Genomic DNA, 19,167 nt, shown 5'->3' with positions numbered 1-19,167 from the left:
GAAATTTAGTTGGGCATGTCCTAAATTAATAATTAAGTGAAGAGAGGAGAAAGAAAAACTGTTGCACCTAATTGTTAGATGTTGCTACACTGGGCACTCTGGGGATGAGTTTGGCTCTGAATTGGTTTCCTCTCCACCAGTTGGATGAGGTTGGGAACTCACCAGGCCTGAAGTGACTTTTTAAAAAAAAAGCAGGAGAATTTTCTTTTGCAATTATCACCTCATTGATGAAGTCATTTGTGAGTATGTGATTTTATTAGTACATCTGTAATTATAGAGAAAAACAGGCTTGTTACTCTTATGCCTAGAAGAATTATTTTTGCTACGTGAAATCTGACCACAAAGATTTTATTCCTAGATTAAACAAGTGCAGGATGAGGAAAGAAAACAGCTGGTTCAACTTCGAGATGTTTTAAAAGCAGGGCTACAGGTAGAACAAAAAGAGGTGAGCAATTTATTTTGTACTCTAGTACAAGTATACATCTGTGTATCATTAACAAACTTGCTTCTTCATAATTGTTCAAGTTATTAGTCATAATGGTGTAGCTTATGTTCAGAGAACAAACATGTCTACATATTTACCTAATACAAGTCATATTTACCTAAGACATAGCAAATATTACAATTTAAAAGACTGAGGTTCTTCAGTTACAGTAATAATTTTTTTTAAACATTCAGATTCTGATATCTGTCAGATATTTATGTCCATGAGAATGAATTGAATGATATTGAATATTTGAATGCTATGACAATATTGTAGCTACAACAATGATAATGTAACATTTCCATTTTATTGGATGAATTCTGTAGTGACCAAAAGGCTCCAAATGTACCCTTAATTGCAATCGTTTTGTACTTCTATATGGGTTATATACTTAGTAAGCTATTTCTAATGGTTAGGATTAACTGAGTGGGGGAAAAAAAGGAAAATATGACCATTTTTGATTGGATTTGATCAATATGGTCTATTTCAAAAGTCTTAGACCATGATTCATTCAGGCATTCCTCAAATTGCTTCTCAGTGTGATGAAATTAGAGAGAAATTCGTGTGACAAAAATTTAATAGGATAATTTCTTCCCTTTAACAGCATTAATTATATATTAACTGTTTCATTTTACAACACCAAAAGTGTGCTTTGCTTGAACCCGGTGCCTGGATTTGATGGAGTTTAACTTTTCCCTGCCGACTTGTTTGCTGCTTACTTTTCTTATTAAGGTCACAGAAGTTTACAGTGCCATGAGCTTTGTAGCTTGCAAGTAGGACTTGTTGCGACCAGGTGAGAAGGGGTGAACTGGCTTCCCTCTATTCAACCTCCTTGGTTGGTCACAGCAAACATTTAAGTTTTCTTTTCTCCCCCCATCATGAGGATTTGCCTTTTCTATATCAGAATGTATTTAATTATTTAAGCTGTGAGCAATAAGGAGCCAGTCAAACAAGGTTTTCTTGAGTCAAAGAGAGAGCAAATTTATTAACCACTAAACCCAAGAAAAATAATAAAAATGCAATGTCAAGCATTCGACTCTCATGCAGTCATTTGGGCCCCCACACACAGGTATTGGAAATAAGGGGAGTTAGAGTCCAATTTTTTTTTAAAAGTATAAGAATATACGGTTGAGTGTCCTTTGCTTGTCCTTGATGCGTAGATTTTAAACGCTGCGGCCAATTAGCTGGTTTCTTGGGTGCGGTCAGATGTAAAAGATGTTGTGGTTATTATCGAGGTTCACTGGTAGGTTTCTGGTGGAGTTGGCTTCTTGAACCGAGCAATGCGCTTGTTCCAAAAGAGAGGAAGGAAGAGCAACTTTCAGCCTGTTTCCTCTGCTGAAGACTTTCTTTACACCGCCTGTGTCACTTGCAATCTCTCCAGTTCCTGGGCAGCTTTGCCTTCAAATACTTTACCCAGTGTGTATTTCCAAGAGGTTTTGGGTGTGTCTTTCTGAGAGCCATTGTTTCAATATCCAGTATTTTGCATTTTTAATGTCTCTTCCTTAGACAGTTACGAGTTTCAGTGGGTGCCTGGATTCTTGGAAATGTCTTTCTCTTCACGCTCCCCTGAGGATGATTTGTTTGCTTCTTACCTTCACCTTGGAAATGTGGCCTTATATTTTTAAGCAGGTTGTTCTGTCTCAGTTCAAATTGCAAAATTTCTAATCAGTTCAAAGTTTAAAAATCATATTTTCAAAAATAAAGGGACATAGCCTCATGACAAATTCTGAAATTAAGTGGTAAATGACTGAAAAAAGGCACATGCTTTGTATAGCATCATGGAAATTTCGATACGGAAAGTAGTCACTTGGCCCATTGTATTTGTGCCATGATAGTAGCACTATCCTTAACCTCATTTCCCTGTACTCAATATTTTTCTTTTTTGTGTTTACCTACTATCCCCATAAAGATCATTATTCACTCAACTTTATAGCAACTTGTAAAATTGTTCTATAGTTTAATAGTCTGTTGCATGGAAAAAGTAATTTTGTACTCTGCCTTTATACTTGTGCTAGTACTGAACATATGCTCCCTTGTTAGATTTGCCAAAAAGTGGAAGTAGTCTATGACTATATGGGATTTCAAACATTTTCAGAATTTTGAACATGTATGTTGTGTTCCATCTATGCTTCTTTGCTCCAATGAATACAGTCTTCTCATCTTGGGTACCATGAAGGTAATTCCATTGCCACTTCACCACGGCTTCGGTGTCCTGTGGCGAGGTTCCTGTTGTCTTATAAACACATCATCAGCCTCTTGCTTTTGTGTCCATTGCTATAAAAGCAGAATTCCAGGTGCCCTTTTTATGGTTTCTTCCACCAGCAGCTATATTTTATTTTAAAGTTGTTTTTGTGCCCCTTGACCTCTCTAAACTTTCATTTATTTTCAGAATGTTCTTGCTTAGGGCAAAAATTTAATTAGGAATACAAGATATTACCAATGCCTGAGAACTGATCTCATTTTTATTTTACAAAATTCAACAGAATCTGCCTTTTCACGCATATTTGTGATGTCTAATTTTGTATCAAAACTTTTTTTTTAATCTCAAAATGAAAATCAACTTAAAAGGACTCAGATAAGGTGTTAGTAGGAGTACTAACTTAACTCCCTGTGGCAAACTTACTTGGAGACTAATAGGCAAACTTAGCAAGCTGTTAAAAATAACAGAGAAGGTAAGGGTGAGCTGCTGTTTTCGTGAGGCTAATGAGGGAGTGGTGTAAATCAAGCAAGGGTTATTCCAGGGAAGATCAAGATTTGACAGGTGAAACAATAGGTAAATTGGAGCATCACATGTCAAAGCACAGAATGGTTAGATACTGTAACCTTATTCAGAGATCTGCAATCAGATTAGGCAAAATTAGATGAAAGGTAGTGATAAAATATGGGGAACCTTGACCTTTGATCTGAAAAGAAATAATTGTGTGACACTGAATTATGCAATAGCATGTCTAAAATTTGGGTTAGTTTTTCTAATTGTAACCCTCACTGTGTCCAATTTAAAATGAATAGATCACTGTTGGTTTTATGCTTGTAATACCTTGGCCCCTTATGTCTAAGTTTACACATGAAGACTGCTAATTTGCATTATTACTGAAGGGATTGGCACGTGCAGAGCCATACACAGGCTTCAGTTGAGAAGGAGGGAATAAAACTGTCAGAAAAATAGAGGGAGGGAAAAGGTTGGAAACCATGGAAGAGGAATATATTCATTACGAAGATTAAACTAAAACATGGATTGAGGGGAGAAACTGATAACGTTCAGGCACAGAAAAATCATAACACAATTTTACATATAGCTGAATGTAACATGTTTTAGTAATATAAAGAAAATACGATAATTAAGCTGTTCCCAGCGTTTAAGTAGATTTATTTCTGCAGCATCTGTGGCTTGGAGTCGGGGTGGTGGGTGACGTCAACATGATAACACATGAATTGAAAACATACAGTTGTTAACCTATAAAGATGGGAGTTTTTCTTGAGCCTGTTGATTGCCTGAAGGTTAAACTATAAGCAGCAAATTCCAGGTGTGCTGAATAGATCAACCACCTTTGAATTAACTGATATCTGTATCATTTTTTTTAACTCTGCTCTTTTAAATGGCTACCATTTCATTATCTACAGCATTGCATAACATTTTTGTCTATTTTAGTGCATTTGCTGAATCTCCTAAAATTAGCATTAGTCCAGTTGGGAGTGAAATTAGGAAGCACTTTTCCACACAAAGGATAGTGGAAATCTGGAATTTTTCCTCGAGTTCTGACAACATTAGGTTAATTGAAATTTTCAAGACTCAGATTGATATATTTTTGTTAGATAAGCGTATTGGAACATATGGAGTAAAGGTGGGTAAATGGAATTGAGATACAAAGCCATCATGAGTCAATCAAATGGCAGAAAAGGCTGTTGGGCAGCCAGGGTTTGTTGACTCAAATTCACTTAAATATAGAACTAAATAGTGAGATTAAATAAGTTTTAAGAAATTAGGCTACATTGTTAACATTAAAAAAATCATTATAGACCAATTTGTCAAAAAGCCAACTAGAATGGAGTGAATAAGCATATTATGTGCCATCCAGTTATTGATGTTTGATAACCAGGTTTTTTTTTTAGATTTTGAAAAGAAGAGGTGTAAATGTTTTAAGATTGATACTTGAATGTAAAATATATTCCCAAGAGGCTTTAATTTGCAGGGAACTAGATCAATCTCTAGAAATAACGTGACGAATTCCTGAGGCCTGTGATATTTGAAGTATCCTGTATTTATTTCTGTAGAAGTGGAGATTAGGTAATATGAAAACAATATAACAAATTTCATCCAGTCTTTAGTAAACTTGGCATGCAATGTGTTATAGCTATTCTTAATGTGATATGTTAAATTTCTTGTAACTAAACGATATATTTTGTTTTCTTCCAAAATGCGATTATCCTTTGTGATCAAAGTCTAGGAGAGTAAGTTGTTCTTATGTTTTGTCTGGTGCTTAAATGTTGCCAGTTGATAGTTGGTCATTTAATTTTGGTCGGAGGATATTTCTTGTATTTAAGTTTTTTTGACTGTTATCTTAATATAAATATGTATTATGTTTGTTTTATCCATATTTTGAAACAGAAAGAAATCAAAACATTAATTTCTTCAACCTTGGATTCTATTACTGTTATATTCAATAAAAATCTTGAATAAAAGTCTGATGATGAATATGAAACCATTGCCAATTGTCTCAAAAACCCATCTGGTTCACTAATATCATTTAGGGAAGGAAATCTTCCACCCTTACCTGATTTGTCCTACATGTGACCCCAGACCCACAGCAATGTGGTTGACTCTTAAATGCCCTCTGAACAAGGGCAATTAAGGATGGGCAATAAATGTTGGCCTAGCCAGTGACACCCACATCCCATGAATGAATAAAAAAAAATAATAATTAGTTGGTGTGAACAAAGCAATAGCTCTTAAATAGCTAGGCATCATTTTCCAGTTAATTTCTGACACTCCCCTTCCAATAGTTCATAAAGTTAAATCCAGTTTTTGGTCCACTAGATTTTTTTTTCTTATAAATGAAGCTGATGCTTTTCATCTTTTGAGTCCATATCCTTTTCTACAAGCAAATAACCTGGAGCCAAAATCAGCAAGGCTTAATTGTACACTTTCCAGAAATTTTGGCACAAATCAAAATCTGTGATTTGCAGCTGATGATGATACGCTAGCAGCATCTTAATTACAAGAAACAGAGTTTGGATGTTTTTATCAAAGTTAGCTTCCCACTACAGTGTTATTTAAGAAAGGTGACAGAGGCAAACCTGGAAATTATGCACCAGTTAGCCTAACATCTGTTGTTGGGAAATTGCTAGAGTCTATAAGAATGAGGTGACTGAACATCTTGGAAAATTTTCAGCAGATCGGAGAGGGCCAGCTTGGATTTGTAGAGGATAGTCATGCCTAACAAATCTGATTGAATTTTTTGAAAAGGTGACTAAAATAGTGGACAGGGGAATGTCAATGGATGTGATTCATGGATTTTCAGAAGATAAGTCCCTTTAGGAGATTATTAGCTAAAGTTGAAGCTCATGGAACTGAAGGCAAATAATTGCCTGGTTAGGAAATTGCAGGAGGGAGTGAAGCATATATTTATTAGATTGATACCTGGATACCAAGGGTTAAATTATGAGGTAAGATTACACTAGTGCAGTGTTTGCTAGAATCTAGAAGGTTAATGGTGATTTGATTGAAGGTTTCAAAAATGTTAGGGGAATCAAATAAGGTAGACAGGGATAAATTATTTCTGTTAGTTGGGGAGTTTAGGACTAGGGAGCAAAGTCTTAAAAATTAGAGCCAGGTCTTTCAGGAATGAAAATAGGAAATGTTTCTTTACGCAAGTTTGGAACACTCTTCCACAAATGGCAATTGAGCTAGGTCAATCAATTTTAAAACTTAGATTGATGGAGTTTTATTAGCCAAAAGTATGAAGGGATATGGGCTAAAGGCTGGCATATGGAGTTAGTTTGCAGCTCAGCCATGATCTTATTGAATGGCAGAGCAAGCTTGAGGGGCTATATGGTCTTCTGTCCCGGTGTTCCTAGTGCTGGCCTGGAAATACCACATTGTTTAGGACCAGATATTTTGAGCTGTATTGTGCATCAACATTTGGAATGGGTTAGGACAATTTTTTGAACATTTTCTTGCTTAATCCTACTTTTCAAGGGGAAAGAAGTAAAGATGTTGCAATATGTAAGATGTGCATCATGGTAGTTCTTGCATACACTATATACAGCTCCTTAAGACTTTTTAGCTGTTAGCCTCAGCTGAAGATCATGAGTATGTGCAATCACTTTTTTTGCCATGTATCCAAAGTTTATGTGGAATGTGATAATTTAGTTTCACCTATGCTAAAAGTATACTTCCATGATACACTCCAATCTGCACTAGCCAATATTGGAATAAATTCAAACCACCTGCACCCCATGTTAGCAGGCCATCCACAAATGGTTCAACACATCGCAATAAACCTTGTAACTAATTTTAAATTATGGAGAAAGTGACATGGTATGAATTAAATAATAGAGCACCACCCTGTACTGTAACAAAAACATAGGGAAGAATTTTTGGGTCGGCGAGCAGGGGCGGGGCCTGCTCGATAACGCTTGAAATGACGCACGGTGATGTTGGGCGGGCGTCCCAATGTCACCGCGTGTCATTTAGATTTTCAGTTCACCGGGAGAACTGTCAAAGGCCTATTAAGGCCATTTAAATAGTCATTAAGACAATTAACAGGGCTGCCCATCCGACCTTAAGGTTGGCGAGCAGGCGAAGTGTCCAGGCGGCCTTCGCATTTTTCATGGAACCTCATCCACGGGCGGGATGAGGTTTCATGAAGGTTTGATTAATGAAATAAATTTTTTTAATCAAAATTCATGAACATGTCCCAGCTCATGTGACACTGTCACATGAGGGGACACGTCTTAAAATATTTCCTTTTCTTTATTTAAATTTTTAAACCATAAACTAATCTCCCTGAGGCACCTCTCTGCCTCAGGGAGATTTCTGTGCTCTTTCGCGCGCATGCTTCCGGGCGTGCGTCACGGAGGCCCGCCCACGTAAAATGGCAGCAAGGCCCCAATCGGGGGCGCTGATTGGGTTTGTGCCCCCCCCCCCCCCCCCCCCCAAAATGGGGGGAAATTTCTGCCCATAAAATGCTGGAAACATGCAGAGCTCAGTCATCATTAGTGAAGAGAACAGAGTTAGAAACGTAGGTATAATCCTTCACCTTCCTCCTTGTCTTTCATGAAAATAAGTTATTTCAATTGCAAATTAATACTCTTCTTTAGGATTCGCAGGTTCGTCCAAACATAACGTACAGCTTACATCAGCCTCAGGGAAACAAAGAGCATGGAACAGAAAAATGTGGATTTCTTTATAAAAAAAGTGATGGGTAAGTGGAAGGTTTTTTTTCCTAAAATGTTGAACCACTTTACAAAACTCACAAAAACTCATTAAACCTGTCACAGAAAACAAATATTTCTGATCTAATCAACAGAAGAGGGGAGATTCCACTAGCTTTGGAACTGCAATTTAATGGGGAAGAATTTTCTCCCTGTTGGGGGGAAAGCGCAGGAGCGGGCACGGGCAGGCACGCCCTCCAATTGGCGCCCCTGATCGGGGGCGCAACGCCATTTTACGTGGGTGGGCCAATTAAGGCCCGCCCAGTGTGACGTCCGCCAGGAAGTGCTATGCGCTCCTTGTGCGGGTGGTGGCGGGGGGGGGGGAATATTCCCTCAGCGGGGAGTGCACTTTTTCACATGCACACGAAAGAGCGCACTGATCTCCCTGAGGCAAAGTGCAGCCTCTGGGAGATTGGCTCAGAATTAAAACTTTGAAGGTAAATGTTGAAAAAATTTCCCTGACATGTCCCCTCGTGTGACACTGTCACATTAGTTGGGACATGTCCATTACTTTAACTCAAACATTTATTACCTTTTTTAAAACCCACATGAAACCCCATCCCATCCATGGATGAGGTTTCATGCTTTTTCTGAAGCCCACCGGGGCTCCTGGCCTGCCCGCCAACCCTAAGGTTGGACGGGCAGGTCCATTAATTAGGTTAATGACTTTTTAAACAGCCTCAATAGGCAGTTGACAGGTCAGCGGGCACACAGCTGATTCGGCTGTGCCCCCGCCGACCTGAAAATGGAGATGATGCGGGGTGATGCTGGGAGTTCCGCCTGACGTCATCCCGCATCATTCTACGTGTCAGCGAGCGGGTCCCGCCCCGTGCTCGCCGACCTAAAGATACTGCCCATGATTTCAAATGTAGAGTCTCAAAATTATCCTCAATTCAAAACAACTTGTATTCCCAAAGATCATAGAGACTGTGGGTTAAATGCAATATGTGCAAATTTTAATGTTAATCTATTTTTTTTTCCAGAATCAGGAAAGTGTGGCAGAAAAGAAAATGTACAGTAAAAAATGGTTATCTTACAATATCACATGGAACGGTATGTTAATGGTTTTGTGCTCCACACCATAGGAATTGGAGACTTTTCATGTCAGCTATTGCTTTCTTTTGATGAGCTCGTTGTTTTAAAAAAAATCTGTCCTCGGCCTTACCACCACCATCCTCATCATCACCCCAATCCCAGCCCAGGGCAGTGACTGAACAACCTGAGGCTCTAGCCCAACTCCCAGTCCAAAGCTGCACCTGGGTCCGGAGTCTAGACCTCTTCCTGACAGTCTGCAAATGGCTGAGCCGCTGTCCTGGGCAGCAGATGGAGCTGGGTGCCCTGTTCCCTTGCTCACCACCACCCGATCGGCAGTGGCAGTTTCCCGTCCCTGCCCTGCACTCCTGCTCTCGGATGCTGGGCCTCGATTTCTCCCCACAGCCTTGGCCTCTGGTGACAGTGACAGCAGCTTTGGCAAGAGAACATGGCAACAGCTGGAACTGAACTCAGCCCGCAGGTGTGCGAGACCAGAGCGCAGGTGAAGTAAAACTGAAAATGGTAATGCAAATTGAAAAACAAGCCCTAAAGAACAAACTACGTTAAAATGAAACAATGTTAAGCAGGGTGACTTAAAATAAGGACCTACTATAGCTTTGTAATGTAATTAAATGTTTCCAGAAAAATATTGACTTTTACTCATTGACAATACTGGCAATTCAATGTCAGTACTTCACTGTTTCACCATTCATCATCTAGTTTGGTTGTCACATTGTGGAGCTGGCTAACTTATTTTGAATACCCTTTTGAAATAGGATCCGAATACTAAAGTGAGACCATTTGGAGGCTGTTGAACTCATTGGGCTGAATTTTCCCCCTGTCAGGGTGGTTGTGCGGGGGCAGGCGTGAACCCGAATGGCACCTCCGATCGGGGGGCTGCTGCCATTTTACATGGGCTTGCCCAGAAGCGCTGACCGCTCCCTGTACAGGCAGGGGGTGGATTCCCTGAGTCGTTCCCTGCGCTCTTTTGCACGCATCTTCCTGAGGCACCTCTGTGCCTCAGGGAGATCGTTTTGACATGTGTAAATTTAAATAAGGGAAATAAAAACTTTTAAAACATGTCCCCTCATGTGACGCTGTCACATGAGCTGGGACATGCGAAAGAATTATTTTAAAAATTTTTATTGACTTTTAAAACACTTCATGAAACCTCACCCTGCCCGTGGATGAGGTTTCATGAAAAATGCGAAGGCCGCCTGGGCTCTTCGCCTGCCCGCCATCCTTAATGTTGGACGGGCAGCTCAGCTAATTTAATTAATTACTATTTAAATGGCCTTAATAGGCCTTTGACAGTTCGGCGGGCTACGCACCCACCGAACTGAAAATCTAAATGTCACGCGGTGACGTCGGGGCGCCTGCCCTAGGGTCATTCGGACTCGAAACATTAACTGTGTTCCTCTCCGCAGATGCTGCCAGACCTGCTGAGTTTTTCCAGGTATTTTTGTTTTTGTTACCAATACCTTAATTTATTGGCAGCTAAATTCTCCCAAGCAACATTAGATTAGGTAGCTGCTGATCACGCTGTGAAGAAGCTCACCACTTTTTCCAAGACAGTGTCACAATTCATAATTTTCCTAATTGAACAAAGTAAATAAAAATGATCACCGGACATTGAATAGGAAATTTTAACCTTACTTTCCCAGTGGAACCTGAGAGAATAGGCAGGTAAATGCCACTTAGTTACTTGCCATTGAAACCTGATTAGGGCTGGGAAACGTGAGGTCACAGAGGAACTACTGGGGCTGAATTCTCTGGTTGGCGAGCGGGGGTGGGGCCCGCTCCCCGACATGTAAAATGCCGCGTGGTGATGTCGGGTGGGCGTCCCGACGTCACCGCACGTCATCTAGATTTCCAGTTCAGTGGGCGCGCAGCCGAGTCGACTGCGCACCTGCCAAACTGTCAAAGGCCTATTAAGGCCATTTTAGACCTAATTAACTCAATTAAATGAGCTGCCCGTCCAACCTTAAGGTTGGTGGGCAGGCGAAGAGCCCAGTCGGCCTTTGCATTTTTCATGAAACCTCATCCACGGGGGGGATGAGGTTTCATGAAGTGTTTTTTAAATTTAATAAAAATTTTTACATTAATTTTTTGACATGTTCCAGCTCATGTGACAGTGTCGCATGAGGGGACATGTTTTAAAAGTTTTTTTTCTCCTTTATTTAAATTTACACATGTCAAACTCATCTCCCTGAGGCACAGATTTCTGCGCTCTTCCAGGTGCATGCATGAAAGAGCACAGGAAAATACTTAGGGAATCCCCACCCGTCCGCACTGGGAGCTGGGCAGGTCTTAATTGGCCCATCCATGTAAAATGGTGGTGCAACCCGCCCAACGAGGGGAAAGTTTTTATGTGAATGGTGAGTCTGAGTTGTGGGGCCTGCTAATACAAAATTCTGGACAACTGGAGTTTCTGGATTTTGGAGTTCCAGACTGAAGTATAATACACATGAAAAAAATTTACTTATATAGTTAGGAAAGTAAGTGTTTGAAATAGAAGAACTTGACAGGATATGGGAAAAGGGGAGGATAAAGGGACTAACTTAGAGATGCAATGAATAGCTTGCTTTGTTATGAAATTTCATTGCGTTGATATTAAACACCTCCTCTGCAATGGCTGCCAGGCAGGAAACAGAAGAAAAAAATTAAAAATGAAGTCCTGCTGTTAAACTTGGTTCTTTGATGCCACATTCAGTCAAATGCTGCTTTGATTTCAAAGGCAGTCACTCTTGGCTCATCTCTGAAATTCAGCTCTTTTGTCTATGTTTGGACCAAGGCTATAATGAAGTCTGGAGCCAAGTGGTCCTGGTGGAACCTAAACTGAGGTTCAGTGAGCAGGTAAGTAAGTAGAGTTTGATAGCACTGTCAGCGATACATTGCATCACTTTGCTGGTGAATGAGAGTAGAGAATTGAGAGCTGCTTTCGATTCCATTCATGGTATTCTCAACAGCTTGACATATATAACTTTCAGGAAAGAGTGAACTGGCTGGGCTCTTTTTTCCAGATAGCATTAAATTGAGGGGTGACTTAATAGAAGTCTTTAAAGTTATGAAGGTATTTCATAAGGTACATGTAGAGATGATGTGTGTATGTGTATATTATATATCGCACAAATGCACAATATGCATATACAATATGAACATTATGAGCATGGTATCACAGAATAATTGAGGTGACTCAATCCATTTAAGAAGAAGCTAAACGAGCACATGAGGGAGAAAAGGATATGATGATAAGGTTACGTGAAGTAGAGAGTGTGAGGAGGTTCATGTGGAGCATTGACTAGTTGGGCCAAATGGACTGATTCTGTGTTGTAAATTCTATGTAACTGAGATTGCTTATAGGTGTTAAAGGCTAACAGATTAGTATATTCAAAACATGTAGAAATAAAGGATATACATAAGTATATAGCCATACAGAGACTTGTGTGGTCTGCACGGTAGATGTAGTCTTGAAAGTCAGATATGAGTAGTATTTGCTTTTTCCAGAGTCGAAGCAGGCACAACTTTGACAGCTGTTGTGTATAATACAAATCAACAGAAACGTTTCAACGTTGCAGGAACACTAACAAGAATATAATTCCTTGTCAAATGTTAACAGAGCAATATTTTAAAATACTTGCGATTATGTGAAGTCTTTTCTAAATTATGTTGTGAATATTGTGTCTTGCGTCTGCTACATTACGTTAATAATCAATAGGTTCTTTTTGTAAGTGAGACAGATGAGGAAACTTTCCCTATTTAAGTTATTTTCCCATAAATAAAATTTAAACCTTGTTTGTGGTATAGGGAAGAGTTGAAGAGTGGGGAGAAATAAAAATTGAAACTTGACAGCGATGCATTCATTATGATAAGACACATAAATTACATAGTAATTATGTATTTGCGTATCATTGGGTTATAAAATTACAGCACAGAAGGAGTTCATTTGGCCTGGGATCCATGTATCGTAGCTAGACAGCTCTTCAAATGGAGCTATCCATTCTAATACCATTTCCTTACACTCGTCTGCTGCCTTCTATAGTTTTTCTTTTCAAACATTTATCCAATTTCCTTTTATGTTGTAGTTTCTGTCTCGGTGGTCATTTGTGGTCAATCTTTGCATGCTCCAATAATATTTTATTGAAAAAATCTTTTAATTTAGTTCTGATAATCCTAAGTGTGATAATCTTGAAAATATGCCTCTTGTACTGATTAAACAAACAATGGAAACAGTCTTTCATTGAACCTCTCGAGACCTTTCATAAGTTGAAAACAAATGTGTTTGGCTTGATTACAAAATATATTTTATCCTAAATCAGTCATCTTTTACACACACAAGCTTAGTACTACAGTTGGTTTTCTTGGAGATATCAGTTATTCAGAAAAATTCAAAGCTTTTGAAGCTTTAACCTGCTTATATGTCAAAAATTGCAGTGATCTCCTATGATATTTACATGAGCTGCATGTAGTTTCTAATACCGGTGAAATTATGCAGCTGGATGTAAAATTATAGTTGAATGGTAAATATTTTATCTAATTTACAATTTCATACCATCTTTCTGTTGCATATCCTTTTGGTTAAAGGAGAAGGAAGGAAAAGTCTTAGTATTTTGTGTTACAAACAATTTACTTAAGAAACTATCTTTTATTAAAATGTTGTCTGTGAGATATACCCAATTCTGTTCATTCATGTCAGTGTTTTTGTGTAATTTCTGATATTGTAAATCTGCTTTGGGAAAATGCATTAATTTTATTTATTTATTACTATCTGGCTACTAACTACTTGCTTCTGCAGCTATGCTTTTGCTACAATATGGGTCATGACTGCTGCACATTCTATGGTCAACTAATATATTCAACTTATGCAAATAAAGCTGTCAGCTTTCCTCTATCAAGAAGGATAATATGTCATTGAGAGCAATTTCAGTGTTGCCTGCCAGTCAGGAAACTAAAGGGATCGGGCATGATAAGATCTGGGTAGAGACTAGTAACTTCTTTAAAGTAGACAAAATTTGAAATCCTAGTTATTTGCTAAAAGAATGAAGCCACAAGATTCCAAAGTTTAAAACAGAGGAAAAAAAACTTTTACTATACAAGAATCAACAAAGCTAACACTAAATGCTATCTCTTCTATACTCTAACATCCAAAATTGACGAGTTAAACATGAATTAACGGGCAAATTGTGGTCAAATATAAACTATAAATTGCTCATTAAATGGCAGATGCAATTAAAACAGATCTTACGAATTGGCTCAGCAGTCCACTCTGATCTTAGTGATCACAGTGAGCCACAAAGCCCTTCAAACTCTCTTCCTCACGAGGAATTTCAGCTCCTCCTTCTAGGAGCTTGTCTGATCCCCCAGCGACAGCAACGCACAATCTACCCAAGTTCCCTGGGCACAGTCTTCACCACAAATGCCACATGTCTGCAGGACCTGCTCAACTTATTCTGGATGGCGTAGATCCACCACTGTTATCTTCAAGTTACAGCTGCAGCAGCTTATTCTCTTTGTTTATTCTCAGCTTCTGGATCTAGCCTCCTCTTCTCAAGTCTCCTTCAACTTGTCTGTTCTGCTCCAGTGGACTCAACAACTGCTACCACCCAGCTTGGACTGATCTGTGTCCTTTTACATCTTTCAACAAGGTTTCAGTTTCGATTTCCCAAACTCAGTTTGTGTTTGGTTTTTTTTTAGACTGGGAAGTTCAGTTTCATTTCTGTATTTACCTTTTTTGCTTCCCTTTCAGTTTCATTTTTAGTTCGGCCTCTGTTTTGAGGTAGGGTCTGTCTCAAAAGCATACAAATTAAATTGAAAAATATAGATTCCCTCACAGGTGTAATATTGATTTTACACCTTGCCCGATTTTATTTTCCATTGAAATAGTAATATTGGGTAGCATGTATAAGAGGAATTCTTTTTGGTTGTATAGTATGGGTAGTTTATTGTCTACGTGCCAAGTAATAACTGACCCAGTGCCAGTGCAGTCATTGACACTTGGATAAAACACTTATTTATACTAGTTCGAGCAAAATTTCCTCTGAATGATTTCAACTATTTCTGCTTTTACTACAGGTTAACAGACCACCAGCAAAGCTTAATCTACTCACATGTCAGGTGAAAGCAAATCCGGATGAGAGAAAATGTTTTGATCTCATATCACGTATGTTTTTTTTAAACCTAATGAAATACTTTTGCATGTGGTCCAAGAAAAATACTTCCATAGGTGGGGACTTAATTTAAAGGAAGTTCACAAAACTGTAACTATTCAGAAAATGTTGGAAATATAAACATAATATATTGACTATAAATTTGAAGGGACAAGATCCTTCTGTAATTATTGATTGAAGATTTTTATTCTAAAAAAATTAACAACATATTTTACGGGCCTTAAAATATTCAAATCCTTGTTGATCTCCCAAGGTAATACTGTGTTGAGGTCAAGTGCAATATTCAGATCGAACAGGCTCAGGAGTATGAGATTAGCTCAACCCAAAGAAGGGGGTGGAAGAGTTTGAGGCCAAAGCTGGGGAAAGAGGTGGTGGTGAAAGCAGGAAGAGGATGGAGAGCGGTGGGCTGAAGGCAAGAAAGAATTTGGAGGATGGGGAAAACAGTGCTGGAGAATTACCCAGGTTGGAGACGGGTATGGCAGCAAATGCTTTCCTGTGGAATGGGGTAAACTTTGAGACATTTTGTGAATTAATGTTTTTTATAAGTGCAAGGGATTTTATAATGAACTTCCATAAAACTGAATTAGTTGCAATATTTTAAGAATCCCTGTTATTCTTCAGAATTTTCTGTTAATGTCACTTAAATAAAGTCTGTCTTTTAGGACTCAACCCTGCATATAAAAGTGAATTTCTGATTTGCAACACTACTGCTAATGGTTTGAATTTTAAATTTTCAATGCATCTTTTGTCAATGTGTAGATGACAGAACGTACCATTTTCAAGTGGATGATGAACAGGAATGCCAAGTGTAAGTTTTAAAACTACTGATGTAAAATGCTTAATAGCTTAAGAAGACTAGCTTCATAAGAATGGCTCTGCAGCAAATAATTATTTCTACTTTGGAAACAGAGTAAGCTACCACGAGCTGGATTTTACGCAGCAATGGGGGCCCCACCCTGGCTTAAAGGTCGGTGGTGAGCCCGCCTCCACTTTATCCTGAGGTTGATTTTTATGGCCGTCAGCATGTTAATTGGCTTGGATGGGACTTATGCCCCCATCTGAGAGGACATTCCATCTCCAAGAGCTGTTAACCAATCAACTGGCTGGCAACTCTTTAGTCACAGCAGCACTACCAGGAGCGGTCGCCACTGCTGGGACTGCAGGCAGTTGACCATGTCGAGGGACCACGGGGCTGGATTAGAAGGTGAGTAGGGGGGTTTTCCTGGGGCCAGACTGGCAGGCCTGGAAGAGGTGAGTGAAGGACCTGGTTGGAAGAGTGGGGGAGCTGTGGGTTTGCTGTTACACAAGAAAACAAGAATTGGGAGCAGGAGTAGACCATATAGCCCGTTGAGCTGCTCCGCCATTCAGTACGATCATGGTTGATCTTGGGCTTCATCTCCATTTTCCTGCCTGCCACCCATATCCCTTGATTCACTGAGAGACCAAAAATCTGTATATCCCAGCCTTAAATGTATTTAATAATGGAGCATCCACAACCCTCTGGGGTAGAGAATTTCAAAGATTTCACAACCTTTGAGGGAAGTAATTTCCCCTCATCTCAGCCCTAAATAATCAGCCACCTTATCCTGAGACAGTGCCCCCCTTGTTTTAGATTCCCTGACCAGCAGAAACAACCTCTCAGCATCTACCCTGTCAAGCCCCTGAAGAATTTTGTATGTTTCAACAAGATCGCCTCTCATTCTTCTAAACTCCAAGAATGTAGGCCTAAGTTACTCAGCCTCTCATCATAGGACAATCCCCTCATCACAGGGGTCAATTTAGTGACCCTTCACTGTACTGCCTCAAATGCAGGTATATTCTTTCTTAAACATGAGACCAAAACTGCAAACAGTATTCCAGATGAGGCCTCGCCAAAACCCTGTACAATTGTAGCAAGACTTCTTTATTCCTGTGTTCCAATCCCCTTGCAATAAAGACCAAAAGAAATTTGCCCTCCTAATTATTTGCTGCACCTGCATCCTGTGTTCCTTGTATGAGCACACCCAAGTCTCTTTGAACATCAACACTTAAAAGTTTCACAAGTTTTTAAAAAAAATTCCGCTTTTCTATTCTCACAACCAAAGTGAATAACTATATTATACTACATCTGCCATCTTGCTGCCCATTCATATAACCTATATATCGCGTTGCAGCCCTTCTGTGCCCTCCCTACAGCTTACTTTTCCACCTAGCTTGGTATCATCAGCAAACTTAGATACATTACTCTCTGTCTCTTCATCTAAGTCATTAATATAGATTGTAAATAGCAGAGGCTCCAGCACTGACCCTTGTGGTACTCCACTACTCACTGCCTGCCAACTTGAAAAAGCCTCATTTATGCCCACTCTCTATTTTCTATCCGTTAACAAATCCTCTATTCGTGCTAATATATTACCCCCAAGTCCATGAGCCTTACCTTGCTTATTAACTTTTTGTGTGGCACCTTATCAAATGCCTTTTGGAAATCCAGGGCTACTGCATCTACTGGTTCTCCTTCATCTACCCTTCTAGTTACATTCTCAAAAAACCCTAATAAATTTGTCAAACAGGATTTCCCTTTAGTCAAACCATGTTGACTTATTCTAATCAGACAATACTTTTCTAAGTGCATTGTTAAGACTTAGAAAAGTATTGTATGATTAGGTGCATTGTTAAGACTTCCTTAATAATAGATTCTAGCATTTTCCCAATAACTTATGTTAGGCTAAGTGGCCTGTACATCACTGTTTTCTCTCCCACCCCTTTCTTGAAAAGCACTGTAACATTTGCCAACTTCCAATCTGATGGGACCATTGCCGCATCTAAGGAATTTTGGAAAATCATAGCTCGCGCATCCATTATCTCTGCAGCTATCTCTTTTAGAACCCAAGGGTGTAGGCCATCAGGGATTTGTTGGATTTTAGTCCCTTTAATTTCTCCAATACTTTTTCTCTGCTGATAATTTCCTCAACTTCCTCACTCATTTTAGCCTCTAGGTTCCTGTCTGTTTTTGGTATTATACTTGTGTCTTCTACTGTGGAGACAGATAAAAAACATTTTTTCAATTCCTCTGCCATTTCCTCATTCCCCATGATAATTTAAGGGACCAACGTTTACCTTAGCTACTCTCTTCCTTTTTATATATTTATAAAAGCTCTTATAATCTGTATTTATATTATTGGCTGGTTTACTTTCATATTCTAATTTTTCTCTTTTTATCAATGTTTTGGTGGCCCTTTGCTGGTTTCTAAAACACTCAGACTTGTTACTGTGTTTTGCGACATTCTTCTTTTAATCTAATGCTATCCTTACCTTCCTGAATGAGCCATGGATGGGCCTTTCTTGCTGAGTTTTTATTTTTCAATGGAATGTATTTTTGTTGAATGTTTTGAATTACTTCTTTACATGTTTCTTACTGTTCATTTACCCCCACACCTTTTAGTTTATTTTCCCAATTAACCTTAGTCAATTCTCCACTCATACCTATGTAATTGGCTTTAAGTTTAAGATCCCTGTTTGTGATTGGAGTATGCCACTTTCAAACTTAACATGGAATTCAGTGGTATTATGATCACTGTTTCCCAGTGGATCTTTTACTATGACATTACTAATTAACCCTGCTTCATTACACAATATTAGATCTAAGATAGCTTTATCCCTAGTTGGTTCCACAAGATATTGCTGGGAACTTTCCAGCCCTGCTCACAAAAAGGCTGTCAGATGAATGTGACTTATGTAGTAAAATAATGGTGGAGATAGGTAGGCAATGGGCACAGAGCCGCTGCCTCAGTACCTGATTTTATGCCCCCCCCTCCACACTCCAGCTTGCTCTGGGGGTGGGGAGGAAGAGATTGAAAATTCCACCCTTTGTCTTTTGGATCAATCTGACTAGAAACAAACACTCTTAAACTTGTAATATTATCAATCTATAAATCACTAATTAAAATTTTAAAAATGTAAAAACTCTTCTGATATGACTGAAGCAAGATGGATGGGTCCCTTTGCAATAACTGGTTAGTTCAAACCTGGGCTTGTCGTGCTGAAAATGATTTTTGTGGATCGCCCTGATGC

General features: G+C 39.1%; 1 protein-coding gene across 2 annotated transcripts in view; it reads left to right on the top strand.

The window, feature by feature from the left end:
* Positions 1 to 19,167, top strand: part of asap2a (ArfGAP with SH3 domain, ankyrin repeat and PH domain 2a) — a 211,086-nt gene that overhangs the window by 138,833 nt on the left and 53,086 nt on the right. For both annotated transcript variants that reach the window (XM_078541632.1, XM_078541631.1), the window contains exons 9-13: positions 359 to 445; positions 7,805 to 7,908; positions 8,902 to 8,971; positions 15,023 to 15,110; positions 15,877 to 15,925. In XM_078541632.1, coding sequence (XP_078397758.1) covers positions 359 to 445; positions 7,805 to 7,908; positions 8,902 to 8,971; positions 15,023 to 15,110; positions 15,877 to 15,925 — 398 coding nt within the window. The remainder of the gene's footprint in view (positions 1 to 358; positions 446 to 7,804; positions 7,909 to 8,901; positions 8,972 to 15,022; positions 15,111 to 15,876; positions 15,926 to 19,167) is intronic.

Source organism: Cetorhinus maximus, chromosome 5 (genome assembly GCF_964194155.1).
Source record: "Cetorhinus maximus chromosome 5, sCetMax3.hap1.1, whole genome shotgun sequence".
NCBI lineage: Eukaryota > Metazoa > Chordata > Chondrichthyes > Lamniformes > Cetorhinidae > Cetorhinus > Cetorhinus maximus.
This window is presented reverse-complemented; position numbering and strand designations above follow the sequence as displayed.